The sequence below is a fragment of the Martes martes genome, assembly GCF_963455335.1.
Source record: "Martes martes genome assembly, chromosome: 1".
NCBI classification, from domain to species: Eukaryota; Metazoa; Chordata; class Mammalia; order Carnivora; family Mustelidae; genus Martes; species Martes martes.
In genome coordinates, this window is record NC_137888.1 from 122,408,653 (window position 1) to 122,436,595 (window position 27,943).

The following is a 27,943-nucleotide window of genomic DNA, read 5'->3' on the forward strand; positions in this document are numbered from 1 at the left end:
GTCGGAAGGACGCCAAGGGCCCTCCTCAAGCCACAGCTCCACCAAAGGGGAGCTCCCCCTGCCGTTAGCATCCAAAGGGACTAAGCATCTCGTTTTTCTCTTATATATAAATTTTTTTCTGTCTTTGTTTTCTAGTTCTCGTCTTCTTTCAGGAACCTCAGATGATTTCGCCCGGCGGTAAAGACCACGCCCCGCCTTCTCTAGCGGCTCCAAGTAGGCTCCGGACCTATTGAAGGGCGCGTTGCCTAGGAAACTGGGGAGGGCGTTGGAAAACGTCAGACCCCCGCGGCGCGTTTGCGCAGGTGCTAAGAGCCTGGCCTCCACTATCGCGAGAATTGCCTCCCGGAAGTTCCACGTCAGTCAGTCGTCTGGTCAGTGGGTCGGTGAGTCTTTCAGGGACTGCGTCGCTGGTGGCAAGTGAGGGCTCCCGGGCTCGGACCAACGGAGCGATGGTAGGTCCAGACCCTGCAGGAAGGAGCGGGGCCTCTTTGTCTGAGGCCAGTTCTTGGGCTTTTGGACTGGGGGTTGCGGTAAGCAGCGGCCTGGGCTCTCGTTGCGGCCGCCGCCTCAGGCCTGTGGGGTCCGGGTCTAGTTTGAGTTCTGTGAGGGAGGCGACGGTGAGGCCCAGAAATCGGAGGTGGTGTGGAGAGGCAATGCTGGGGCTTTGCCAAACCTACCTCATTCGGCCCTTAAAACGGCGGTAGCTGGTCTTACACTCATGCTATAGTAGTGGGTGCTAACCACAAACTACGGTCTTAAGCAGAAAAGCACTCCTTCTGAAATTAGGTAAAGTGTATATGTCAAAAGAATTTAGAATGCTTTGGAATCCCACTTTAAGTTTCTAGGGGGCAAGGAAGGGTTAGGACGTTGCTTCTAAAACTTACGTGGTTTTCTGCATTTGCAAATACAGTGGCTGGTAAGAATGGCAGTCGTTGACAGCACTTTTATATTGTCAGTCTCACCCCCCAAAATACCCTAAAGTACTTTGGATCAAGAGTGTTGTAATAAGAAGGAAAAAAATACAATAGTGTAAGAATATCATTTCTGAAAAAATATAAGAAAGTCAGTTATTTTATATTTAAACGTTTTCTTGCCCACTCTTCTTTTAACTAGGGCTTGGAGACGTTGGAGATTAAGAAGTCTAAATTCTGTATCTCATAGTTTAAAACTTTTAAGTTTGTGTAAGGCTAATTGAAGCAGAGTTGGAATTACGACAGAGGCTGAATCCTTAGAGAAACTGGTGAAAGTTATGGATCCTCCTAGAAAAATGAATTGAGAAGCACACAGTGTTGCAAAAACTTCAGTGGGTTCACTCAGACACACGTGTCCCCCATTCTTACCCATGAACTACCGTGGGTCCCCAGGTTAAGAGCTCTTTAGCAAGATCTCAGGTCTCTTAATTATTCTGCCTCCTGTAACCAGTGATCTGTTCTGGTCTGGAGTGTGCTGTGCTTTCAGGAATGGACATTTTATAGTGAAATATCCTTCATTCTTTAATGCATTTAAAATTTTTTGTATGAGATACAAAACATGGATTTATTTATTCATTTTCCATAGAGCGTTTACTATGTGCCTATGTGCCCATGCACTTTGCTAAACATTTGCCTCCTAATTCTTACAGCAGCTAGGAGAATGAGTTAAAAATAATGTTCATGGAGTGGTTATGATAGGCCAGGCACTATTCTAACTGCTTAACATTGAATTTAATTCTCATAACTCTCAGTTGTAGATAAAAGTATTATTCTTCTTTTACGTATGTCGGACCTCAGAGAAGTTAAGTAAACTCGTTCAGTATTGCATATTTGAAATGAGTGGTGGAACCGAAATTTGAATTCAGCATAATTCTTTGGACCTCGACTATACCATCTGTCCTTAAACCCCCATATCCAAATATATAAGATGCTGTGGAGGTAGACATGAATAAGCAATGACTCCGCCTTGAAGAGCATCTACTCTATAAAGCAAAAAGAGACATGTATATTTAGCTTCTTAAAGCTAAATTAGCTTCTTAAATTGGCTTCTTAAAATCCCTTAAGAAAGGATAGTTCTGGCAAGGGTAATCCAAAAGATTATATTGGTGGCAGTAATTTAAGCTGAGTCTTAAATGCATCCAGCTTTTGGAAAATGGAGGGAGACATTTAGAATTAAGGGTACAGCATAAATATCTTTGTATTTTGGAATATCTAATAGAATGTCTTATTCAAAGTAGTCATTTAAATGTTGGGCGAAATTATAGCAAAAGATCTTGGCTCTGCTTTTTTAACTGGGATTTGTGAATTGGAGGGTATTTGGAGGTGTACTAGGGTTGCTTAGTCCCTCAGCCCACCTTTCCAGAGCATCACTTTTACTCAGTAATCATTAAACATCTGTATGGTAAAATATACACAATTTTTAAGTGATGGATTTCCTCATTTGCTACAGGAAAAGTATGAGATGTGCTGGCTTACATGAAAGCCCCCATTGTTGTTACCACAAGGAAGACACTTCATGTTTGTTCACTGTAAAGAGACCAGTAAAAGGAGTTGAAATTTGTCATGCTAATTAATGAGGCAAAATTAAGAAAAGGATGAAGTAAAAGGTCCTGCTTCCCTGAATGACCAAGAAATGTGAGGATGGTGGTTTGAAAGTAGAAAGTTTGAGATGAAGAGGAAGGCATGGCAGGGGAAACATTTTTTTGGTGATTGCAGAGAAGAGCCAGAGAACTCTGATCTTTTCAAATAAAGAAGTCTAGGGTATTGCTAAAAGCGGGGGAGGCATGTATAGAAGGAATAATAAGGTTGGAAGTAGTAGGTGAGTAAAAGCCTTGTGAGGTGTTTGCTTTGTCTCAGGAAATGATCTATGCTGAAGTTATCTAGTGGTCTCCATTTTGTGTTGAAAAGTAACCCTAAATTTCTATTCTATTCATGACCGTCGTGGAAGATCACAAAAAGATTCAGTGGTAACTTGCCGAGTAAACTTTTAGGTGTGTTTAAAACTTTTTGAAGGGGAAACATTTTAAATCAGTCTTCCCTCATCTGTGTCCAAGAGTAAATTTAGATTACTGACCTCGGTGTCATTGTTTATAATGAATTAACTTTTCTCTTAGAATGGTATCCTTGGGAGAATTGAGAAAATACTTATTCACATCATTTTCTTGTCTGTTTAGTTGAATCCAGGTTGGAAAAAAGCAGTTTTAAACTAGTAGCATTTTCTGACTGGAAAGTATTTTAATTTTTGTTTAAAATTGTTGGAATTAGGTTCTTTTATTAGATTACTAAGTAACTCACTAGTTAGGTTCCCAATTAAGTTACATTAGGTTCCTATGACTAAAACCCATTAAAATGCTATAAACATTCCTGTTTGTCTCCAAAGGCCCTTATGGACATGGGTATAACCTGTATTGATCACACATCACATTCACCTACCATTTATTAATATTATTGCCAAAATACTTTTCTCCAAAGAAATCAATTTTTTTATTGAGGTATAATTGACATAATGTTATAGTGATTTCATGTGTACAACATAATGATTTACTATTTGTATATATTGTGAAATGATCACAAGATTAAGTCTAGTTAAAGCTATCACTGTATGTGGTTACAATAATTTTTTTCTTGTGATAACTTTTAAGATCTACTCTTAGCAACTTTCAAGTATGCAACACAGTATTTTTAACTATACCTTATATTCCCATGACTTAATTATTTTATTACTGGAAGTTTGTACTCTTTGACCTCCTTTATCTATTTTGCCTATACCCACCCCCTGCTTCTGGCAGCCACTAGTCTGTTCTGTGCGTGTATGAGTTTGAGCTGTTTTATTTTTTGTTTTAAGATTATACATACAAGTGAGATCATACAGTATTTGTCTTTTTCCAACTTATTTTACTTAGCATAATACCCTCAGGGTCCATCCATGTTGTCACAAATAGCAAGGTTTCATTCTTTTTTATGTCTGAATAATATTCGTGTGTGTGTGTGTGAATCTTTATTTTTGTGATCTTCCACAATGATCATGAATGGAATAGAAATGTAAGGTTACTTTTCAACACAAAATGAAGATCACTAGATAATTTCAGTGTACATAATTTCCTGAGACAAAGCAAACACCTCACAAGGCTTTTATTCAACTACTTCCAATGTGTATATACAATAATACATATGCAAAAAATAAGTATTATTACACATATATATAAAATATATACATATATACAGTGAAATATTATGTATAATATGTATATATTACATACATTTTCTTTATCCATTCATCTATCAGTGGACACTTAGGTTGTTTTCATGTCTTGGCTATTGTAACTAATGCAGTAGTGAACATGGGGATGCATGTGTCTTTTTTTTTTTACTTGACAGAAGAGAGAGGTCACAAGTAGGCAGAGGCAGGCAGAGAGAGAAGGAAGCAGGCTCCTTGCTGAGCAGAGAGCCTGATCTGGGGCTCGATCCCGGGACCCTGAGATCATGACCTGAGCCAAAGGCAGAGGTTTAACCCTCTGAGCCATCCAGGTGCCCTGGTGCACATGTCTTTTCAACTTGATGCTTTCATTTTTCTTCAGGTAAATACCCAGAAGTGGAATTGCTAGGTCATATGGCCAGTTCTGTTTTTAATTTTGAGGGGACTCTCCACACTGTTTTCTGCAGTGGCTGCATCAATTTACATTCCAAACAATAGTGCATAGGGATTTCCTTTTCTCCATATCCATGCTGACATTTGTTATTTCTTGTCTTTTTGATAATAGCCATTCTAACAGGTGTAAGGTGATATCTCATCGTGGTTTTGATTTGTGATGTTTAGTGACATTGAACATTTTTCATGTACCTGTTGGTCATCTGTAATCTTCTTTGGGAAAACGTTTATCCAGAACCTCTTCCTATTTTTTACTTGGTTAATTTTTTTTGTTATTAAGTTGTATGGGTTCTTTGTATATTTTGAATATTAATCACTTATCCAGGTATATGTTTTCCAGTTATTTTCTCCCATTCACTATGTTGCCTTTTCATTTTATTAATAAGTTTGCTCTGCAGAAACTTTTTATTTGATGTAGACCCACGTGGTGATTTTTGCTTTTATTGCCTTTGCTTTGGTGTCAGATCCAAAAAAATCATCACCAATGTCAAGGAGCTTACTGCCTATGTTTTCCTCTAGGAGTTTTATGGTTTCAGGTTTTACATTTAAGTCTTTAATCCATTTTGAATTAATTTTTGGTATAAGATAATGGTCCAATTTCATTCTCTTTTCCCTCTCTCTCTTTCATTCTTTCTTTTTTTTTTTTTTTAAGAAAGAGAGGGAGCACAGAGAGGGGCAGAGGGAGAGAGAGCCTCTTAAGCAGGCTCCACACCCAGTGCAGAGACTGACACGGGAGGGGGCTTAATCTCACAGCCTTGAGATAATGACCTGAGCTGATATCAAGAGTCAAGACACTTAACCAACTGAGCCACCCAGGCGACCCTCTGTTTCATTCATTTGCATATTGTTGTCCGGTTTTCCCAATACCATTTATTGAAGAGACCATCCTTTGCCCATTGTATATTCTGGGCTCCTTTTTTTGTGGGGTAATTGACCATATATGCATGGGTTTATTTCTGGACTCTCTATTCTGTTCCATTGATCTCAGTGTTTTCATGCCAATGCTATACTGTTTTGATTGATATTATAGTTTTAGGATTACTAAGACTTCATGAATAACACTTCTTCAGAATATTTTCTGATAGGCCATTAATGACATGGGCACAACCTTGTGATTTAGTAGATATTTTACATTTACTTACTAGATTCTTTGTAAACCAGGGATTCTCAAAGTGTGATCTGTAGTCTCCTAGGAGTCCCCCATAGTCTTCCAGGAGGTTCCCTATGTTGATAATTTGCACTATTGCTGTAAAACAAATGGAAGATAAAACTGAACTGCTGGTATAATGTCATCAAATTGAACTAATAGTACATTCCTCATTACCACACAATTTTTTTAAATCCAGTTTCACTTAAGAATGTCATTGATGAAGCAGGAAAAAACGCTGGTTTTATTACATCTCGATACTCGAGCCTACATCTTTTAAATATTCTGTGTAATGACATGAGAAGTATGCACAAGATACTTCTGTTGCATACTGTTAAGTTACAAGCTTGCTTGAAGCAGTGACTGACATACTATGTTTGTTCAGACTTGATTATTTGGCAGACATTTTCTAAAAACTGAAAGACGTTTGCTGTCCTTGACATTATTTGTTCCCAGTGATAAAATTAGTGCTTTCAAGTGAAAATTAGAATTTTAGAAAAATTCTATCATTAAACTGTTTAGATTTCTAATACTTGAAGATTTATCCGTTGTGGTAGATGGTGATATTAATGAATGTGACTTTTTGTTACTATATAATGAAATGTGTCAAAATTTAGAAAATTTGCATAATTCAGTGAACCAAAATTTTCCAAATAACCAATGCATGATGTTACAAAAGATGCATGGGTTAGAGATCCATTCAAAATACATAATAGGCCAAGAGATTTCATGTAACAAAGTATAAAAAGTTCATAGAAGTTTCATTTATGTGGTTTCAGATTTCACATTGCAACTAACCTTTAAGGAACTACCACTTTTCAAGTTTTGAAAAGTGAAGAATATTCTATTCACAACAATTTAAAAAAAGTTGTTAGAGTACCTGGATGGCTCAGTTGGTTAAGCGTCTGCCTTCAGCTTAGGTCATGATACTAGAGTCCTGGGATCAAAGCCCCTAATCTGCTCCCTGCTCAGCAGTGCGTCTACTTCTCCCTCTGCCCCTTCACGCTCATTCATTCTCTCTCTCTTTTTGATAAATAAATAAATAAATAAATAAAATCTTTATTAAAATGTTTAAAAGTTATTAAAATATTTATCTTCGGTCACCTGGGTGGCTCAGTCAGTTAAGCTTCTGCTTTCAGCTCAGGTCATGATCCCAGGGTCCTGGGATGAGTCCCGCATCAGGCTCCTTGCTCAGTGGGGAGCCTGCTTCTCCTTCTGCCTGCTGCTCCCACTCTTTGTGCATTCTCTCTCTCTCTCTCACAAATAAATTTTTTAAAATCTTTAAAAAAATAAAATAGTTCTCTCTTTCCAACTACGTATCTTTGTGAGGCCAAGGTTTTTTTTTTGTTGTTTTTTTTTTTCCCATATACATCAGCCAAAACAGCATATCACAACATTCTGGAAGGCCAAAGCAGATATGAGAAACCAGCTGTCTCCTATTAAGACAGAATGTTAAAGAGTTTTGCAAGAATGTGAAAAAAAAAATTGCCACTCCTCTCACTAAATTTCTTTTGGAAATATAGTTATTTTCATAAAAATATGTTAAGTCAACATGTAATGAGTTTATTTTTATTTGAAAATGAATTAATAGGAGCACCTGGGTGGTTCAGTGGGTTAAAGCCTCTGCCTTCAGCTCAGGTCATGATCCCAGGGTCCTGGAATCGAACCCCACATCAGGTTCTCTGCTCAGCAGAGAGCCTGCCTCTCCCTCTCTCTCTGCCTGCCTCTTTGCCTACTATTTATTTAAATAATTCAAATAATTAAATAATTAAACAATAAATTAAATACTCATAAATAAATAAAATCTTTAAAAAAAGAAAATGAATTAATACATAAATATTTTTAACTTGTTTTGGTTTTAATGTTTCACATGGTAAATATCAATAGATACAACCTATGTAAGCAAAAGCTTTTTAGGAAATTTTTTTGAGTGGAAAGGGGTCCTGAGACCAAAACATTTGACGACCACTACTATAAATTAAAAAAATTTAAATACTCGTATGTTAGTATGAGTGAAGAAGTGGGTGCTGTAGACTTGAAACTGTGTCTATAGTTCAGCAAAGTAAAAACTGAATTGTTTTGAAGGCCTGTTAATGCACTGTTTTTAGTTAAGATCTCAAACATGGTTTATTTGGCATAGCAATTTAATGTTTTGAGGGCTTTTTATGTTGTTTCTTCTTAGCCTCTGCGACTTGATATAAAGAGAAAGCTAACTGCTCGGTCTGATCGAGTTAAGAGCGTGGATTTGCATCCTACAGAGCCATGGATGTTGGCAAGTCTTTACAATGGCAGTGTGTGTGTTTGGAATCATGAAACACAGGTAGGAATTTTTAAGGACTTTTTAGAAACAGTGTGTTAGACTGTGTTTATAATGTAAAAGAAGACAGAGAGTCCAGTAGGTGTGCAGATTGCTTTCTCAAATAAATTAGTACAAAGTATTTTCAGGAAAGAGGAACTAACAGTTACGGGGTTATAGCTTATGGAAGAAACCGTTTCAGTCTTGTTATATACAATACTTAAATGTTATATTCTGGTGTAAGTTAGTATTATCTTTTTGAAATGAAGGAAACTGCCACCAATATAAGGTCACTTGCTATAGATAAAGATTGAATAGTACTTAATTTTCTATTCAGTCAATATTTTAATGATCTTAAGAATGGGATTTTTAATTTTATTTTTTCCCAAATAATTGATATAATGATATGCAGGTAATTTTCAATCAACTATTCAAATTATAGAGTGTTAGAGAAGTATTTGTAGTCAGCTTTTGATTACACATAATGAGAATATGCGTTATACAGATTATCTGCCTTAAATGCTTGTTTTGCTCTTTATCATCTGAGTAAATCATTTATCCTTCAAATTGGTTTATCTCTTATTTTCCAGTCTTTGTTGATGGTTCTTAATTGTTTCCCTTCAAAGTACAGAACATATAGTGAGCACTAGCCCATACAGTTATGTGTCTACTTACACAATCATTATTTTCAACATGTGAGGTTAAGTTCTTAATAGCCAGACAAAATTCACATTGAGTAATTTAAGATGGAAAAATAGGCTTAGGAACCAAGGTCAGTAATAAATCTAAAAACACCCTTACAGTCTTACATCCCTATAATGGCACAGAATGACTGTACACTAAAGCCGGACCCCATCAATGACATTTTATAAACATTAACACTTTGTTCCCTGCTTTATGCCAGTGCTGATAACATTGTCTGACACACAGTAAGTACTCAATAATTGTTTTTTGAGCTAGTGAATAATCAGTATTCCATTTATCATTATTTGACTATATCAGGATTTCTAACCTCTACAATTTCAGTTCTTCATTTTTGAATCTATTTGTCTTAATGCAGATAGTATGCATGCTAACTGCTTTTTTTGATCCACTTCTGTTTTCACAGACTTAATATCTTTGTGATTTTATGCTTAACAGATATGTTGGTGCCTCCCCCAAACCCCACCACACATCCTAATTCTTCCTAGGGATCCCTTCTGGCAACTCCATTTAGCCATTTCTCAGATCTGTCATTTCACTGTGGTATGTTCTAAATCTCAGCTGTACTTGCCTTAACTTTCTCTTGGTTTTACTCTAACGTAACTCTGTCTGGTTCATCCAGTTTGCCTCTTTTTTTCTTTTGTGCCCTTCTGTGCCCTTTGGCAGGGCCACCTGCTTCCACTTTCAAAATTCATCTTGTTGGTAACTTCTGATTTCCTTCTTTCCTTCAAGAATGGAATCCTGGGATGGATAGGTATTATACTAGTCTTACTTTCCACTGTTACTACAAGTGCCTATTTGACAGTGAGACTTATAGAAGATACTGAGTAAGTCTTTGTTCAATGGTTGGTCTATTTTTGGTTCTACCTCTTTTTTTCCCTCTATCACCAACAGAAGTTACTTGCCACTCATGTATATTAAGAGCAAAATTCTTCAAAGAGGCAAAACGTTTTTGGAAGTAAATTCAAATGTACTTGAATTTCAAATAAGCCTTTGAGGTGGTGAGTGCAATGGTTAAAAATCAGTATGTTACAGTTTGAAGCCATCCTGCTTAAATAAATGATGTGGGCAAACCTCTTAACCATGTTAAGGCTCAGTTACTTATCTAAAATGAAGGTGATATTGTTGACTTCCCTATATCACAGGATTGTCAAAAGGATTAAATCACACTAGATAATATTGTATAAAGTCCCATACAAGTGTTAGTCATTATTTCCCTAACTTACATTAAGTTATACTGAGTGTGTAGCATTTCTTCCTCTTTAGATTGTTTAGCGTCTAGAATGCGGAGACCATCTCTTGTGTCATTTGTATCAGCCACAGCACTTAACATGGATGGACCTTAACCGTGACTGTTCTGCAGCTGCTTTATTTGTACTGCTCAGCAGATCCATGGATTTGTTGGCTCCTTATGAGCTTTTGTGGATTTGTCTGTCATCTTACAGATTGTATGTTGTGTCTGCCCTCTGTATGGTAATCAGCTGATAGTTGTACAGGTTAGAGCTGCTGCCCCCATTTATTGTGTTTGTGTGAAGAATCTGTGAAGTCTGGTTTCAGAAGGCCAGAGTAGGCTGAACAGTTCTTATGAACCAGTCTCTATTGTTTCTTTTTTCTTACAACTTTTTTTTTTTTGAAAGTATAGTTGACATACAATATAACATTAGTTTCAGGTGTACTAGTTTTGATTCTTATTTAGTGTACATAGTTAATCAGTAAGATTGTGCTGTTTTTCATTACTCTCTGGTACAAAAGAGAGATTGCAAAATGATAGTTTGAATCTCAGAATCTTAAAAAATAAGGCATCATAGTGGGAGGACAAAGACATGCGTTTATCCCTGTTCTTTCTAAGAGGCTCTTTCAGTTTTCTGCTTTTATCCTGTATATATTATTCCATTTTGAGCAGCTTGAAGAGACATCTAAATCACTGTGTTTTCATGTTTCACTAAAAAGAGGTAAATAGCATTTATTTGGAAACATATTACTAAAGTGTTCAAAAGAATTGGATCTTGTTTATGAGTTTATTTTGTGAGTTGATCGGTTTAACTTTAAAAAGAAAAAACTAAGAGCCAATTCATTCAACAAATAGTTACTGCACACTGGTTGTTTGCCAGCCACTGTTCTAGGCTCTGGGAATACAGTGGTGAACAAGATTCTTGCCCTTGGGGAGCTTAGTAGAAAAGATTAACATTAGACACATAATTATGAAGGTGCTGTGTTATGAATGGGGAGTATAAGGTTCTCTTTGTGGGTTTTCAGGCAGAGGGCACAGGAGGAGCAAAGGTAAGGGTGGGAGTAGCCAAAGGTAAGGCTAAGGAGATAGGGAAGGGCAGGCTGGAGCACAGAGGATCTGGAATTCCATCTTGTGGAGATTTGCTTTCTTTTATCCTTTATAAGTATTTTAATTTTGAAACTGTTAAAGATGATTGGTCTGTTTTTTTCATTTGATTGTTGAGCTTTTGTGTTTTAGCCTGAGAATATTTTTAAATTAGGAATGGTCTAAATAATTGGGTATTTTAAATGTAACACAGTAGTTTTTTCATTTATTTTCTCATAACTCAAAGTGTATATTCTTATTAAATTTTAAAGACATTGGTGAAAACATTTGAAGTGTGTGATCTTCCTGTTCGGGCTGCAAAGTTTGTTGCAAGAAAGAATTGGGTTGTGACAGGAGCGGTAAGTAATTATATAAATTTCTAATTCCTTCAGTTTCTTAATTGGTCAGTGATTATGCAAATGATTTTGATTCTTGATTATTAATTAGTCTAATGTTTTGAAGCATGGACTTTATAACTTGAGCCTATGGTACACTTTTTTTTCAAGATTTATTTATTTATTTTTAGAGAAAGCAAGGGAGGGGGTACAGAGGGAGAGGCAGATTCCCAGCTGAGTGCAGAGGCTGATGTGGGACTCCATCCCAAGACCCTGAGTTTACTTACTACCTGAGCTGAAATCAAAAGTCAGGACACCTAACCGACTGAGCCACCCATGCGCCCCTACACCATTATGCACAGTTTACTTTATAACAATAATTCTAAATTTCCATTTCTAGGATGACATGCAGATAAGAGTGTTCAATTATAATACTCTGGAGAGAGTTCATATGTTTGAAGCACACTCAGACTACATTCGCTGTATTGCTGTTCATCCAACGCAGCCTTTCATTCTGACTAGCAGTGGTAAGAGATGACTCCTTTTGGTCATGTGCATCTCTTTCAGTAATTCATTTTCATTCAGTGAGACTTGCAATTCTTTCACTGCTGTTACATGTGGAGTTCTAATTCCGAGCAGCCTTTAAACTATTTAAATCCATTACCGTGCTATCAGTGCTGCTTGCTTTCGTATTTAATGAAATATCAACTCTACTTTGTGTAGCAATTGCTCCAGTTTCTGTCAGGGAAGGCCTGAAGGTCTAGATGATTAAACATCTGCTGAACAGAAAGCTAATTTACATGCTGGTGGGTGAGTTTTTGCCAGATTGCTACATACCCTCATCACTTTTTTTTTTATATTCAGGCTAGTTGGCTCCGTGGTATTATATCTAGAACAGTGAACTTTTGGAGGGTAATTAAAACAGTTGTACTGATTTGGTAATAGCTCTTTGAAACATTTTTAAGTTAAAATTGAGAAGTAATTAAAAGCTTTTTTTTTTCACCATTCTTATAAGAGGAATGCTTATTCCCTGGTCACTGCCATCATTATTCAGTCATACTTAGATTCTAATCAAACTTGTGTTACTCTTCTGTCATTCTGTAAAGCCCACTGAGTCTTTCTTAAAATTTTTCATGAAATTTTTGTATTTACTAGTAGTAATTTCTCTATCTTATCTCACCTCTTCTGTAGAGAGTTAAATTTATTCTTAGGATAAATAAGGATTTTGAAAAATGTGTTCAGTTCTGATTCTGTTTCTTTAAGCCTTGGAATGTACGATTTCTCTTAGATTTGCTGCCTTAAAAGGGACAAAGACTGCATCTTAGTTCTAAATGAAAGAAATATAAATGGCAACTAACTTGAGACTTTCTTTTGGCCTAGATGACATGCTTATTAAGCTCTGGGACTGGGATAAAAAATGGTCCTGCTCACAAGTGTTTGAAGGACACACCCATTATGTTATGCAGATTGTGATCAATCCTAAAGATAACAATCAGTTTGCCAGCGCATCTTTGGACAGGACCATCAAGGTAGGGTGCCTGCTCTTTGTATCCATTATGATGGTGAAATGTAGTTGTTTGAGATATTTTACTCCTTTATAGGAGGCACTCAATAATTATTTATAAAGATAAAGCTCAATACTAGTGCTATGGTAATGTTTGACTACTTTTCCATACTTTAAATGTTTTAAATGTTTTGTTAATGTGGTCATTTTCTCTTTTTTATATACCTTACTAAATCCACTTTCATTATCTTTATATTAAAGTTCTCATAAAATCATTTCTTACTGTTCTTTAGACTATAACCTGTGGATCACTGGGATGTCTGTTAAAAATCTAGATTCCTGGGGAACTATAGGGATAAAGAGAAATCTCTAGAGATAACGCCTGGAAATTGGCATTTTTGGAGAATACTATAGTTATTTTGCCCCCTGGAAAGTCAAGTAAAGTGAGAAAGAACAGAAATAAATGGGTGAAAGAAATGTACATTCTTTAGTTTTCCTGTCCTGGGCTTTGGCACTTTATATAATATGTCAGAAGTGTGATGGAGCTGCCTTCTGAAAAGCAAGGCCCCTTATTGACTGACAGATGCTGTTGCTCTTTAAAGGTGTGGCAGTTGGGTTCTTCCTCACCAAACTTCACTCTGGAGGGACATGAGAAAGGTGTGAATTGCATCGATTACTACAGTGGTGGCGACAAACCATACCTCATTTCCGGTGCAGATGACCGTCTTGTTAAAATATGGGACTATCAGGTGCAGTTTTTTCATAATCTTACTTTGTCATATGTTAGACATGGATTTCACTGTTTGTTACAAGACAGTTAAAACTTGGGTTATTGAACTCTGTTCAGAGCATAATAACTTAAGTCTTGAGTATTTGCCTCTAAACAGTAGTCCTAGAGTTCTCCATAAAAATGAAAGAAATGCCTATTGAGATTTTAAAATAAAACGTCATTATGTTTATTTTTTACTTAATAGTAGAAATTAGAAATTTAAATATTTCGACTAAAATGAAGTTATTACACCCTCTAGTATCCTCACTGGTAGACTTCTGTCCATATTTGAAAACTAGCAGATAAATGAATAATATCATGACATAGCTGTGTTAACAGACGTTTTGCCACATAGACTTTGTAAACCTAGTTATCACTTCTTGTTACTATGCTTTTTATCTCTCAGAGACAGACTGAATTTCTGTTTTGTTTCTCACATCAAAATTTCCATAAACAGTTAATAAAATGAGGCCTAGAAAATCACTGTTACTTAGAACCTTATTCAGATTTGTGTTTAAGTACAGGATAACATTATTAAAGATACTATCTTAGAAGTTTGGAAAAGAAAATATTCATATGAAAACCAGATCTTTTGAGATGTGTGTGTTTTCTTCTTTAAATGTGATAGTTAAAATTCTATTTCCCTGTGTTGTCAAAGAATTAGAGAAAATATGCAGATAAGATAATTGTGTTTCAAAATTTCTGTATCAAAAATTATTTAGATTAAAATAACAGCTCTCATTTTTATGTATCTGCAAACTGGAAAAATTAAGGATGAGTTACTTGTTTTTCACTAAAAATATTTTCTGTGTCGGGGCGCCTGGGTGGCTCAGTGGGTTAAGCCTCTGCTTTCAGCTTGGGTCATGATCCCAGGGTACTGGGATCGAGCCCCATATCGGGCTCTTTGCTCAGCAGGGAGCCTGCTTCCCTTCCTCTCTCTGCCTGTCTCTCTGCCTGCTTGTGATCTCTGTCTGTCAAATAAATAAATAAAATCTTGAAAAAAAAAATATTTTCTGTGTCTTGATTACAGAATAAGACATGCGTACAGACACTGGAGGGACATGCCCAAAATGTGTCTTGTGCCAGTTTTCATCCTGAGTTGCCAATCATCATCACCGGTTCAGAAGATGGTAAGTTCGAAATGTATGTTTATTCCTGTGCTTGTAATTACTAAGTAGTTATTTAAGTCAGGTAGTGCCTTGCATTGTAATTGGAGGTTTCTGAGAATTTTGCTCTTTTTATTAGAGTAGAATACTTGTGGTGTAACAGAGCGAAGAGGCATTGTTATCTTCTTCTTCATCATCATTCTAATACGTTTTGTCTATTACTTAAATAAGATGACCCAGAAGTCCTAAAGAAAAACTGTGAAAAAACCGTTCAGTGGATTGGAGTCCAAAAACCTGGGGTCATATTCAGGTGCTGCCACTTCATGCATATGTGGTTTGGGCAGATTATGAAATGGGAACAGACATATCCACCTCATAGGATTATAGTGAAAAGAAAAGATCATGTGTGTAAAGCACCTGCAGGTTCATAGTAGGTACTGTGCTGAGAAAGTTCATTATTTTACATGGAAAATCACATTTCTTGGTTTCTTATAATTTTTTGTTAATTTATGTTGCTTTATAAAATCACCTATATAGACTATAGATCAAAAAATTAAGCTGCCAGGAAACTAATAAAAAAAAGACTTCCCTATGGTCGGTTCACCTGACACAGTTCATCGTTAGATAGTCATTAGAAGGGAATATTCACATTGTTCTTTTTAGGAACTGTGCGTATTTGGCATTCAAGCACGTATCGCCTTGAGAGCACATTGAATTATGGAATGGAGAGGGTGTGGTGTGTGGCCAGTCTGAGAGGGTCCAACAATGTCGCTTTGGGCTATGACGAAGGGAGCATTATTGTTAAGGTAATCTCTAATTATACTCTTTCTGAATAAAATGAACACAGTGGAAGCAGTTTTCCTTATTTTTTAGTACAGTCAGTCTAAGTTATCAGTTTTATTAAACTGGCTCTTCTTTCATTAAGCACAAGAGATTAAGCACTGGATTAAAGTGGAAGAAAGGAGCCCTCTGTTAAATGAAAGTAGAAAATGTTTATTTTGTGGTTTTATTTGTTTTCTTTTATTGCTAAAAGCCATTTGTCATTCTTCCAGCTTGGTCGGGAGGAACCTGCCATGTCCATGGATGCCAATGGGAAGATAATTTGGGCCAAGCATTCAGAAGTACAGCAGGCCAACCTAAAAGCAATGGGAGATGCTGAAATTAAAGATGGAGAAAGACTGCCACTAGCCGTCAAGGATATGGGCAGTTGTGAAATATACCCCCAGACTATTCAACACAATCCTAATGGGCGGTAAGCCATCACCAGAATCTCTCCTGGGCTTCTGAGTATGTTAGAGCAGAGCTTGCATATCCACAGCATATACCACTCTTACACTGTGGTGGGCATTCCTCATGAGCTTTTGCCCTGGAATCCTCAACACAGCTGCCAACATGCCAGTCAGTTGAGTTGGCATGCAAGGTGAAAGCATATTTGCCTTTCTGGCTTTGTCCCACTGTACAACTTTGAACAGTTAAATAGTTTTCTATTTATTCGTTTTAAATGTACTGGGTTTGTGTTCTTTTACTGCTTTGAGGGCAGGTATCATGTCTTCTCCTGAGACTGTAGGTGCTCTAAATACTTGCTAACTAACTTAAGAAAAGGTGACTCTGAAGTATGTGTCTTTTGAAAACATTGGGGGATTGGTAATAATTCTGCTTCTTACCTATAATTTGAACCATCATTTTTGTTTCTTAAGATTTAGAAAGCACCAGACATCTTGAGTTTCAAGCATGAGTTTAAACCTGTGCATCTTTAAAAGTTACTTTACAGTAGATCTGGGCATCTTATAATACTGTTCTGAGTATTGAAAAAGACAGGCTTTGTAAATCAAGTATATGACTTGTTTAGTAAATGATATCCATAGTTACTTGTAATATAATTTCCTTAGGAAGATTAAGATGCATTGTATATTTTTTCCCTTAATATCATAAAACTTTTTTTTTTCCTTGCATCTTAACCATTGGTAGTCCAACAGCAACCCGTACAATTTTTTTAAAAAGGTTTTAATTATTTATTTGACAGAGAGAGAGGGAGAGAGCACAAGCAGGGGGAGAGGCAGGCAAAGGGAGAGGAAGAAGCAGGTTCCCTGCTGAGCAAGAGCCCAGGGCAGGATCCCAGAACCTTGGGATCATGACCTGAGCCGAAGGCAGATGCTTAACCAACTGAGCCACCCAGGCACCTCAGAGTAGCACCTTCTTATGTCTTCTTATGGTATAAATGTAATATATTTATATTTATGTATATAAATATAATGTATTTGTATGTATAATATATATTACAGATAATATATATTATATATTTATATATAGTTGTATAAATATAATAAATATACCTTCTTATGGTATAAATGTAATGAGCAAAATGCTAGGCATTTTGATTCTCAATAAATATCAGTTAAGGGGCGCCTGGGTGGCTCAGTCAGTTAAGTGTCCTACTCTTGATTTTGGCTTAGGTCATGATCTCAGGGTTGTGAGACTGAGCCCCACACTGGGCTCCAGGGTGGGTGTAGAGTCTGCTTAAGAGTCTCTCACTGCCCCTCCCTGCCTTGAAAATTAGTTGAATTATTAGAATCTTGGCCCTTGTGCATTTCCAGCCATTCTTACCTTCCTGTCCCAAGTCTCCTTTGTTTATAAGAGAAGGCCACAGCAATACGATTTTCAGCAAAACCGTATCTTTATGTTTTTGGAATTGTTGTGTAGAATATTTATGTGTAGCTCTGTATTTGAAGAAATGTGTAACTTTAAAAGATACTAGATTCAGTTGTAACAGTCAACTAAAGTAGCATTTGTTATTAGAAGTATTTTATTATGAAGATGAGCATTATTTCATAACTTCCACATGTTATTGATCCTACTTCTCTCCCTGGCTTCCATAATTTCTAGGTTTGTTGTGGTGTGTGGTGATGGTGAATATATCATCTACACAGCAATGGCATTGAGAAACAAAAGCTTTGGGTCTGCCCAGGAGTTTGCGTGGGCCCATGATTCTTCAGAGTAAGTTTTGGTTTGTGCTATCCAGCTGGCCCTGACTGCAGATAGGTGATCTGTGTGCAGCTGTATGAAACATGTTCCAAAGGCTCAGTGTTGGCTGTGCTTCTCCGTGTTCAAGGACAGTTCTCACCAGTGCTGCCTTTGCCCTTTCTGTATTCATTATTCAGCAAGCTCACTCAGGCTCATCTAATAATCCCATTAAATTGGGGGCCCAGCACCCATTTCCTTGATGGAGCCCTTGGCAGGGCCTGGTGCTTATAGATGGGCTCAAGACAAAGGAGGCTCTCCCCGTGCCCTGGTGTCCTGAGGTGTTGCTAGGTCCTGAGCTAGTTGGGAGAGAGTGTAGTCTGATGTCATCTTGATGAGAACATCATTGAATCTTTTTAAAAACTCATTTTCTGTGATGTTACCCAACCCCCATTCTTAAATTCTGTCTAAAGTTTGAGTATTCACAAAATATTCTCATTAAAAATAGGAAAAAGCATTTAACTCCAAATTATCATACCAGGTGCTAATTAATTATCATTATTTGTACTAGGTACTGGTAACCGAGTGGTTCCTTTTGATTCCTTTTTGGTGCATGTAATAAATATTAGGGCTTTGTTTTTTTCTGACCACACAACTGAATTACATCTTCCGTTTTCTTAGTTTTGTTTCCTCCATATTTTGTATTGCCCCTGCCCTCAACAGTGAGTAACCTGAGCCTCAGTTTTGCATATTAGGTGCATATTTTTAAGTTTTTTAACAGATATACTGAGATAATAATTTGTTTTGATCTTTTCATAAATTTCCTAAACATGCACAGTTCCAAATACTAAAATGTACTTTGATATCATCTTAAAAAAAATTACAGTTCATGGATTGCCTTACCACTCTTAACATATCTCTCTGTTTTGATAATTTGCTTTTTTTTTCTTAATCTTTATCTAGCTAAGGCCCTTTCAGCATCTTTCCTGTCTTGATAGGAATACTCATCAGATCACTTCCTTAAATACTCTTGATTATCCAGCAATAGCCACAGCCCCTCTTTTCAAGAGGCCTGAATATACAGTGTTCTAAATAGTTGCCAGAAATGGCTGAGCCACTTGTGAAAGTTTCTATTTTTAAGTCATCTTTATTGAGTTGTAATTTATACAAAATTAAATGTACTACTTTAAATGTACGTTTCAGTGAATTTTGGCAGATAGATACAGTCTGTAGCCACCAGCACAATAAAGACATAGAACATTTCTGTCATCCCTGGAAAATCCCTTTTTTTTCCCTTAACAGTCTTTTCCCTGGCCCCAAACACTGATTTGCTTTTTGTCACCATGTCGATTAGCTTTGTCCTTAGGGTTTAATATAAATGGCGTCCTATAGTATCCACTCTTGTGTTTGGCTTTTTTTGCTTAGCATAATATTTTTGAGATTCATCCATATTGTTGCATAAATCAGTAATTGGTCCCCTGTTCTGCAGAGTAATACTCCATTGTATGAATATATCATAGTTGGTTTAATCACTCACTTTTTGAGGGATGGTGGGTCTTTCTCAGTTTCTGAAATAGTTTGTAAACCCTAATAATGTGTGTAATAGTGTAAAATCCATAATTCATTACTCAGATATATTTGAAAATATTTCTAACATTTTATGGAAGTATGGTTTGGTATATAATATGCCATGTTTTCCTTCCTTCCCCCCAGATATGCAATAAGAGAGAGCAACAGTGTTGTAAAGATATTTAAGAACTTTAAGGAAAAAAAATCATTTAAACCAGATTTTGGAGCAGAAAGTGAGTGCTATTTATTTATGACACAATATTAGAAGCTTTGCAATGGCTTAGAAACATCCAAACCAAAATCCTTTTTCCTTTTAGGTATCTATGGAGGCTTCTTACTGGGAGTCAGATCTGTAAATGGCTTAGCTTTCTATGACTGGGACAATACCGAACTCATACGCAGAATTGAAATTCAGCCCAAACACGTGAGTTTTCCCCTCCATTGTTACTTTTGGAGTGTGCACCTTTGTGAGGAACCGGCGGTCCCTGAGGCAAAGAAGTGTCCTTGTACCCAGCTCTCCTGGTTCCATTTATGTTGGACACAGTACCATTTACTTCAAGATTGCTTAGAAAATCAGAATTGTAGTATATGAATGAGGCAGTAGACATTGGGTATTTTGAAAAGCACCAAAGGTTATACAAATGCCAAGTGTTATTCATATTTTAAATGGCATTTGACAGAATATAAAAAGTATACTTTGAAGATAGGAAGTCAGGGAGCTCTTGACTTGGAAGGGCCTAGGAGCCCCATACCATTCAGAAAGCCTTTTCATACTTTACCTGATGATGGCTGTTGAAACTTCAGGTAAATGCCTCTAGTGACGGAGCTTTCTACCTTTGGAACTGCCTGCTTCTTTGACCACTTTTCATTGTCACAAAATTCTTTGGAAACAAATCTACCTCCCTAGGGTCCTGGTTGTGTCTTTTATAGCATGCAATCTGAGTGGGCACTAGGGCCCCACAGGGTAAAAATTGGTTACTGAGAGTGAAGAAAATTCACTCTTTATCTATAAAGCATATTTATATGTGTATATATGTTATGTGTATGTGTTATGTATGTATAAGCATATATATTGTATCCATGGTATTAAAACTTTATAGGTGAGGTGAGGGAAAAAAATGTCTAAAAAGGTTACTGGGTGTGTGGGTAGGGGTGAGAATGAAAAAAAAAAGGCTGAAAAACACTTTTCTAGAGCAATAGTGACTAGGCTACTGCTGCTAAATTATAGCACGTTCATTGTCTACTGACAGCTTTCCTTCCTGTCTCCCTTGAGTCTTTCCATTTCTAGGCTAAAGAGTGAGGCACTGCCCTGTCCACCCTCCAAATAAATACATACATATACGTACATATGTGTGTATATCTATATCTATATCTATACAGTACACTGTATGTACTACATAAAATTGTTAAATGCATACTTACTATCCTAATATAAGAAGACAAATCTTGTTAGAAACAAAGTGTATGCCGTTTGTCATACCGCTTAGAAATCCCAAACTGTTTGCCATTTTGTAGATTTTCTGGTCTGACTCTGGAGAGCTGGTTTGTATTGCCACTGAGGAGTCATTTTTTATCCTGAAGTATCTGTCAGAAAAAGTCTTGGCTGCACAGGAAACACATGAGGGAGTTACTGAAGATGGCATTGAAGATGCCTTTGAGGTAATTGACCAACACAATTTTAGCTTTGTTTTTACATGATTTATATTCGTATAATAGAACTTCACTGATTTTAATATTTTATTAAGTTACGTTTGGGGAAAGTAACATTTAACTAATTCCAGTGAAATGCAAAAATTAAAGTCTTATCTGAAAGAACAGAGTTTGAAAGTATGTATGTTTAAAAGAAATTTGTACTTTGATTTTAGGAAGTTTTTAGATTCACTTTGGTATCTTTTAGTAAGGAAATTAGAAGGTGTTTTGGTCTTAAGACAGTTTACCCAGAGTGATTTAAATGAGCTCTCAAATGGTTAAGTTAAATCATCTGTTGTGGAGATGGTCCTGGAAAATTCTATGAAATACTTCTCCAATTTCATGTGTGTGAGTTTAGATCACACTTTTTAGATCACAGCTCTGATGCAGCAGTGAGATTCTACATTACAAATATACTCAGCCAGGAATCTGTTTTTACATGGAGAAAGAAGATAGAAATTCCAAGGAAATATTTTCTTTTTTGAAGTAGGATTTTATGTTGTATTCCTTATTCTACCTTATCACCCCCAGTCATATTCAGTTTTTGTTATTGACAGAATTTCTAATACTTGTAAGTTCATAATAGACTATTTTTTCTTTGCAGGTTCTTGGTGAGATTCAGGAAATTGTGAAAACAGGGCTGTGGGTAGGCGATTGCTTCATTTACACAAGTTCTGTGAACAGATTAAATTATTATGTTGGAGGAGAAATAGTCACCATTGCCCACTTGGATAGGTAACTGAGTATTGTTTTGCTTTTGTCTCAAGCATCCTAAATTTAGAAATATGCTTTTTAAACAAAATCTATTGCTGGCTTGTAGCAGCAATAGCCTTGATTTTTCAGTGTATAGTTTTAGTACGTTGGCTGTTGTTGATCAAAACTGCTTCAATCAAAGTGAGAAGATTTTGAGCAAGAGGCAGGTTTTCTGTGTGAGAGAGCCTGTGTGTGTGTGTGTGTGTGTGTGTGTGTGTTTACCTACTGATGTGGGCCTACTCCTAAATTAATTTCTATTTCTGTTATAGGACAATGTATCTCCTGGGCTATATTCCTAAAGACAACAGGCTTTATCTGGGGGATAAAGAACTGAACATTGTTAGCTATTCTCTGCTGGTGTCAGTGCTGGAATACCAGACAGCTGTTATGAGAAGGGACTTTAGCATGGCTGATAAGGTTCTGCCTACCATTCCAAAAGAACAGAGGACCAGAGTTGCACACTTTCTAGAAAAGCAGGTAAGAGTTTTTTGGTTTGTTTTCTTTTTGGGTTTTTTTTTTTTTTTTTTTTCTAAACCAATCGAAAAGAATGTTAGTATAGATTTGAAAACTATTTCTTTATTGTCACTTAATGGCAATGGAATTTCTCCTGTAAACTGAAGTTACTTACTAGTCTCTTCTTTGTCCTTTCTTAATGCCCCAGTAACTTTTTTTTTTTTTGAGATTTTATTATTTACTTATTGAGAGAGAGAGGAGACGGAGAATGCACACACATAGGGAGGGAGAGGGAGAAGGAGAGAGAGAATCCTAAGCAAACTCTGCAGTTAGGCAGAGCCTGATGCAGGGCTCAATCCCACATTCCTGAGACCATGATCTGAGCCAAAACCAAGAGCCAGATGCTCTTGACTGAGCCACCCAGTGCCGCAACTCTTAGTGCCTTCTTTAAATGTTTAAAGCAAAAAAAAAAAAAAGTAATGTTTAAAGTGATTATCAGTCTTCTCTTTCTGTAGACTTCTTTTCCATTCTATCAATATTTTCATTTCCATCGTGTATTTTCCCTCTCTATGCTAGCAGGCCTTTTTTTCTTTTCTCTTTTTTTTTTTTTTTACTATGGTAAAATATACATAGCATAAAATTTACCACCAGTGATATGCCCCTTTCTGAATGGAGTGTTTTTAAATCAAATTTGTATGTGCACAAAGTGTAAAGTTCTGCAGAGCTTAAGAAAAACAACCGCACTTCTTTTCCTTTCTCACACCTACTTGCTAGAGGTAATCACTTTTATTCTTTTGGTTGATTCTCTTGGTTTTGATTTCTACATCTCTAAATAAAAGCCAGTTTTGATGACTCTGTGGAATGTGGAAGACCGTTTTAGATTTTCTGTCCCCTGGAGTGCTTGCTAAGGAATAAACTGGACGTAAGACCAACAGTAAAGTCTAGGTAATGGTACCCTATCCATGTCAGGACCTGCAAGCAAAATGTTTGCTGAATGACCTACAGGTCAGGGAAAGTTGGAAGAAAGCTTTCACATTTGACTTGCTTTCTTTGAGGGACTGGAGTAGATAATCTCTAAGCCCAGCTTAGTGAGTAGATGATGAACAGCTAGGTCTACACCACTGTGCCTTTCTTTTTTTGAAATGGCTCTTGTTCACTCAACTTTCCAAAATCCTTTTCTTTTTGACATTGATTTGCTTTTGCATTATTGACTTTGCTAGTTTTATTTTTTTCTTTTATTTTTTTCTTTTTAATTTTACTAGTTTTACGTGAGTTTGTTCAGCATCAGTTATCTCCTGCTGCTTAGAAAACAGCACTGTGGGACTGAATTTTGTCTGCTGGTTGGTTCTTACCAATTAATTTAATGAGTGACTCCTTAATTTTTCTGTCTTCTCATTAGAGTATTTTGTTATCTGTTACTTTTGTTTAGGCAGTGAGGCTGTGTGTCAGCAGGGTATTCTTAGTTTGAGAGAGATAAATAAATGGATGATTTGCTGTGTGCGCACACCAGATATATACGCATACAGAGTGCACACACACTTACATCTGTTCTCTGTTTAGGGCTTCAAGCAGCAAGCTCTCACAGTATCCACAGATCCAGAGCATCGCTTTGAACTTGCTCTTCAGCTCGGAGAACTGAACATTGCATACCAGTTAGCAGTAGAAGCAGAGGTATGTAATAAGGATTTTTCATAACTGATGGAAAGATTAGGAGGTACTTCTTTGTGTTTAGTGTAAGTTCTCATTGAAGTTCTCGGAAATGCAAATTAGTAACTCTCTTTGGTGAGATTATTGCCACTCTTTGATCATTTAAAAATGCATTTTGTTAGTCTTTACATAAATTAAATGGTTTATATTGGAGATATATTCTTAGTATTCTTATTTAAGAAAAAGTGTTTTCAATAGCTTATATGAGATCTATTTTCTAAGATAAGATAAAAGATACAAGATATAGTAGTCTGAGAACTCTTAGAGTACAGACAAAGCAGTAATTTGCCAGTATCCCAAACTATTGAGAAAGTTATTGGTTTTAAATAAAGATTTTAATATTTTGACATAATTCAGTGACATTTTAATAAACTGTTATCTATTGAGGGCCTCCCAGCTCTGGTTTAAGGCTAGCATTTATTGGTAAATTCATTTCAGATGTGCTAAATAAATTTCAGCTATGTTAAGATCATCCAAATTTGTAGCATTTGATTTTTGAGAAGCTACAAATGACAGATGATATTGTTGAATATTTAAGGATATAAAAAACAGTCTTCTGCTCTTTCAAAAAATGGTATTAAATCACTCATTAAAATAACTGCAATCTAATTACCTTAAAACTCCAATTAGATAGTATTACTTTTAGTTTTACCATGTAATTACAAAATAAAAATATAATGGGTTGATGATTATTCATGCATCATTAAAATTGATTTGTGTTTGAATTAATTTTGTATACACGAATAACTTCCATTTTCTCATTACACATTTTGTCATTCCATTCTTATTTTGATTGATAGAACTAACTTAATAGGCATAGCTCAGTATATGTATGAAATATCTCCCATTGTCAGCATGGTAATACTCAGGTTACAAAAGAGTGTTGATGTTGAAAATTCAAATGTTTATTTCCGTATATGTTTTAACTTATAAACTCTTTCTTACAGTCAGAACAAAAGTGGAAACAACTTGCCGAACTTGCCATCAGTAAATGTCAGTTTGGCCTTGCCCAGGAGTGCCTGCACCACGCACAGGATTATGGGGGTCTGTTGCTCTTGGCCACTGCCTCCGGAAATGCTAGTATGGTGAACAAACTAGCAGAGGGTGCGGAGAGAGATGGCAAGAATAACGTGGCATTCATGAGCTACTTTTTACAGGGCAAGTAAGTATTTTATCCAAGGTCTAAGAGAGGCGGTAATTTAAAACACTAATTTCTGCACTGACTTTGAGGGTGCTTTAGAGAGGAAGAATGAACCTGAAAAGAGAATGGAGAGAGTTCTGGCCTTGCTTCTGGCTAGTGGGGGCAGTCAGAGGACAGTGCTACCTTGGTGGCATTCGCCTTCAGTAAGGGATGCTTTTCACATATTTGATCTAAATATTTGAGCAAAATGAGCTGTTTAGGGAGGTGTGGACTGAGAGAAATGTTAAACCAACTCTCTCAAAGCCCTGCCTCTCCCTGTCTGAGCCATTTTATTTTATCACGGCAGGAAGCTATTCTGCTGCTTCCATAGTACCCAGATGGCAGTAGTTTTACCCTAATTGGATAGTTCTGACCTGTGCATGGCAAGAATAAAGGGGGTTGAGGATGTCAGGTGCTTCTAGAATTGAGTCTAATTGTAAAGCGTAAAAAGATCATATACTTCTGAAAGATTAGCAGTTAGTGCAAATCAAATCATCTCAGCATTAGTTGACCATATTATGAAATCAAACACAAAAGTGTTTAATCCTTGCTCTAGTGACTTTTCTAAACCTCACACTTTATTATAAAAACATAGTGCACCCCAATGTGTATCATAATATATGTATTTATAAATTCGTATACTTGGAGGAATAGGCCCATAATTTAAAAGCCAAAAAGTGTCCTGAAAATAGTTCCTTATTTGATGGCAAAACCTGAACTCTGAAGTACTATTATTAGTTGCTTTTATGCCACTCGTTTTTTAGCACATCCAGTATGCATGTGTTATTGCAGAATATTAACGTTTATGACTTTTATTTGATGCTGAGGATGCGTGCTCACTTCAGCAGCATATATACTAAAATTGATGCTGAGGATGTTAGGTAATGTATAGTATATGTACTATATTACCTTTCTAAAACCGAAAACCCTGTGTTTTTTTTCGCCAAAAACCTGTGAATTCTAAAGCACATTATATACTTTATCAAACTTAGAAAAAAAAATAAAGTAAGAAAATAGGCACCAGGACATTTTCTGGCTGGGCATCACTGGATTGTCCAGCACAGCCCACACTGGAGACATTGCCCATTGTCCCCACTTGTAAAACTGAGTTTCTGCTCCACTTGTAAAACTGAGTTTCTGCTCCTGAAAGCCTTTAAAATGTGCTTGTCTAAGCTGCCTTAGCTGGTCTTAAAAAGCCCCGTTAGCTTCTTCTTAGGAGTTGTTTAAAGTAAGTTATCAGGAGATTGAAAATGGTCACAAACCTGCTCTGTCCTTCATGCTTATGGAGTCCATTGAAGATGTAAACACACTGGTGATGACAAGTAAATGGCTCAGTGACAGAAACAAGGTGTATGTGTGGAAGTTGGGGAAAGCATACTGACTTTGCATTGCTAAATCTGCATTCCTTTGTCTATTCTTGGTAATAGTGCCTCTCCTTTTGAATCTTTAGGCTTGATGCTTGCCTGGAACTCTTGATTAGAACTGGCCGACTGCCAGAAGCTGCCTTCCTGGCCCGGACTTACTTACCCAGTCAGGTTTCAAGGTACAGACTTTTAGTTTTAGAACAAATGTTTTAGATAAAAACTAGAGCACACTTACTCAGTCTCCCTCTGGTTCCATGATCTCTACAATAGAGTGGTGAAACTCTGGAGAGAGAATCTCTCCAAAGTCAATCAGAAAGCCGCAGAATCCCTTGCCGATCCAACAGAGTATGAAAACCTTTTTCCTGGATTAAAAGAAGCCTTTGTTGTGGAAGAATGGGTGAAAGAAACACATGCTGATCTGTGGCCAGCCAAGCAATACCCACTTGTCACGGTGAGTGTCCAGGCAGCCAGACCTCATTTATTGTGACTAAAGTGTAGAAGTGCATCACACCTTACATACATTATTGTTGGACTGAGAGCTAATATCTGGGATTTGGGTCAAGTTCAGAGATGAACTGACTTCAGAATATTTCATCATTGCTTTATTCTGATAGCCAAATGAAGAAAGAAATGTTATGGAGGAGGCAAAAGGCTTTCAGCCCTCAAGATCTGCAGCTCACCAGGTCAGTAGAATACTGCATGGGATAATCTGGTTAAGATTTGTTCATTTTAAGTACATTCTCCCACTTCCTAATCCTAACAGCTTCCCTTGGGAAAGTTATCTGAACAAATTCCTTCATCTTTGTCTGTGTCTCCACTTGGGCTTTCAGGAACTTGATGGGAAACCTCCTTCTCCTACTCCAGTTATTGTGGCCTCCCACACAGCGAACAAAGAAGAAAAGGTACAGACATCATACCCAGATATTCTAGGGGAACCCCACGCTCACTCCTCCTTCCTTCCCCATGAATGGTTGCAGGATGGGCAGGCCTCTGCATTTCAAGTGATGTAATCACTTTCAGAGCAGGGGCTTTGCAGTGAGAAAATGCCCCTTTTGACTGTTGCTTTGGTTCTCTTTGGATCATGAATCAGAGGTAACTTCAAAAGGTTATCAGAGATAACCAAGTGCTATATGACTCTTTTCTTTGCAGAGTTTACTCGAACTGGAAGTAGATCTGGATAATTTGGAATTAGAAGATATTGATACAACAGATATCAACCTGGATGAAGACATTTTGGATGACTGAGTGTAATGTTTCTTGAGAACCCAACTCATAGATCATTTTATGGACAGGTATTGATTGCCACGCTGACCACAGTGCTTTGGACTCTGAGAAATTCCTTAGATTTTTGTATGAAAAGGCTGTGTGTGGCTCACTGGGAGAACAGTGCTCTTCTCATCTTAGGAGTGGTTTATGTGCAGCATCTAAATCACTGTTTCCTTGTTAAGTAAAACAAATGTGGGCTTTGACTTTTTTT

The 27,943-nt window shown here is 36.8% G+C and overlaps 1 protein-coding gene across 1 annotated transcript; it reads left to right on the forward strand.

The window, feature by feature from the left end:
• Window positions 1-340: 340 nt before the first annotated feature.
• Window positions 341-27,940, forward strand: COPB2 (COPI coat complex subunit beta 2). Its single transcript, XM_080806097.1, has 22 exons — window positions 341-452; window positions 7,950-8,087; window positions 11,352-11,438; window positions 11,815-11,941; window positions 12,795-12,943; window positions 13,521-13,667; window positions 14,718-14,817; window positions 15,457-15,599; window positions 15,846-16,045; window positions 17,677-17,787; window positions 19,465-19,553; window positions 19,638-19,744; window positions 20,836-20,979; window positions 21,614-21,744; window positions 22,032-22,239; window positions 23,776-23,886; window positions 24,870-25,084; window positions 26,553-26,645; window positions 26,737-26,917; window positions 27,081-27,149; window positions 27,297-27,368; window positions 27,616-27,940. Exons 1-22 carry the CDS (start codon window positions 450-452, stop codon window positions 27,709-27,711), a joined length of 2,721 nt encoding a protein of 906 aa, XP_080662223.1. The 5' UTR covers window positions 341-449; the 3' UTR covers window positions 27,712-27,940.
• The last annotated feature ends 3 nt before the right edge of the window (window positions 27,941-27,943 follow it).

Excerpts from the sequence above, each read along its gene's own strand:
- COPB2 (XM_080806097.1), top strand. Across the intron at positions 15,600-15,845 it reads AAGGGAGCATTATTGTTAAG|CTTGGTCGGGAGGAACCTGC; the intron begins GTAATCTCTAAT and ends TCATTCTTCCAG. Across the intron at positions 22,240-23,775 it reads CACACTTTCTAGAAAAGCAG|GGCTTCAAGCAGCAAGCTCT; the intron begins GTAAGAGTTTTT and ends TTCTCTGTTTAG.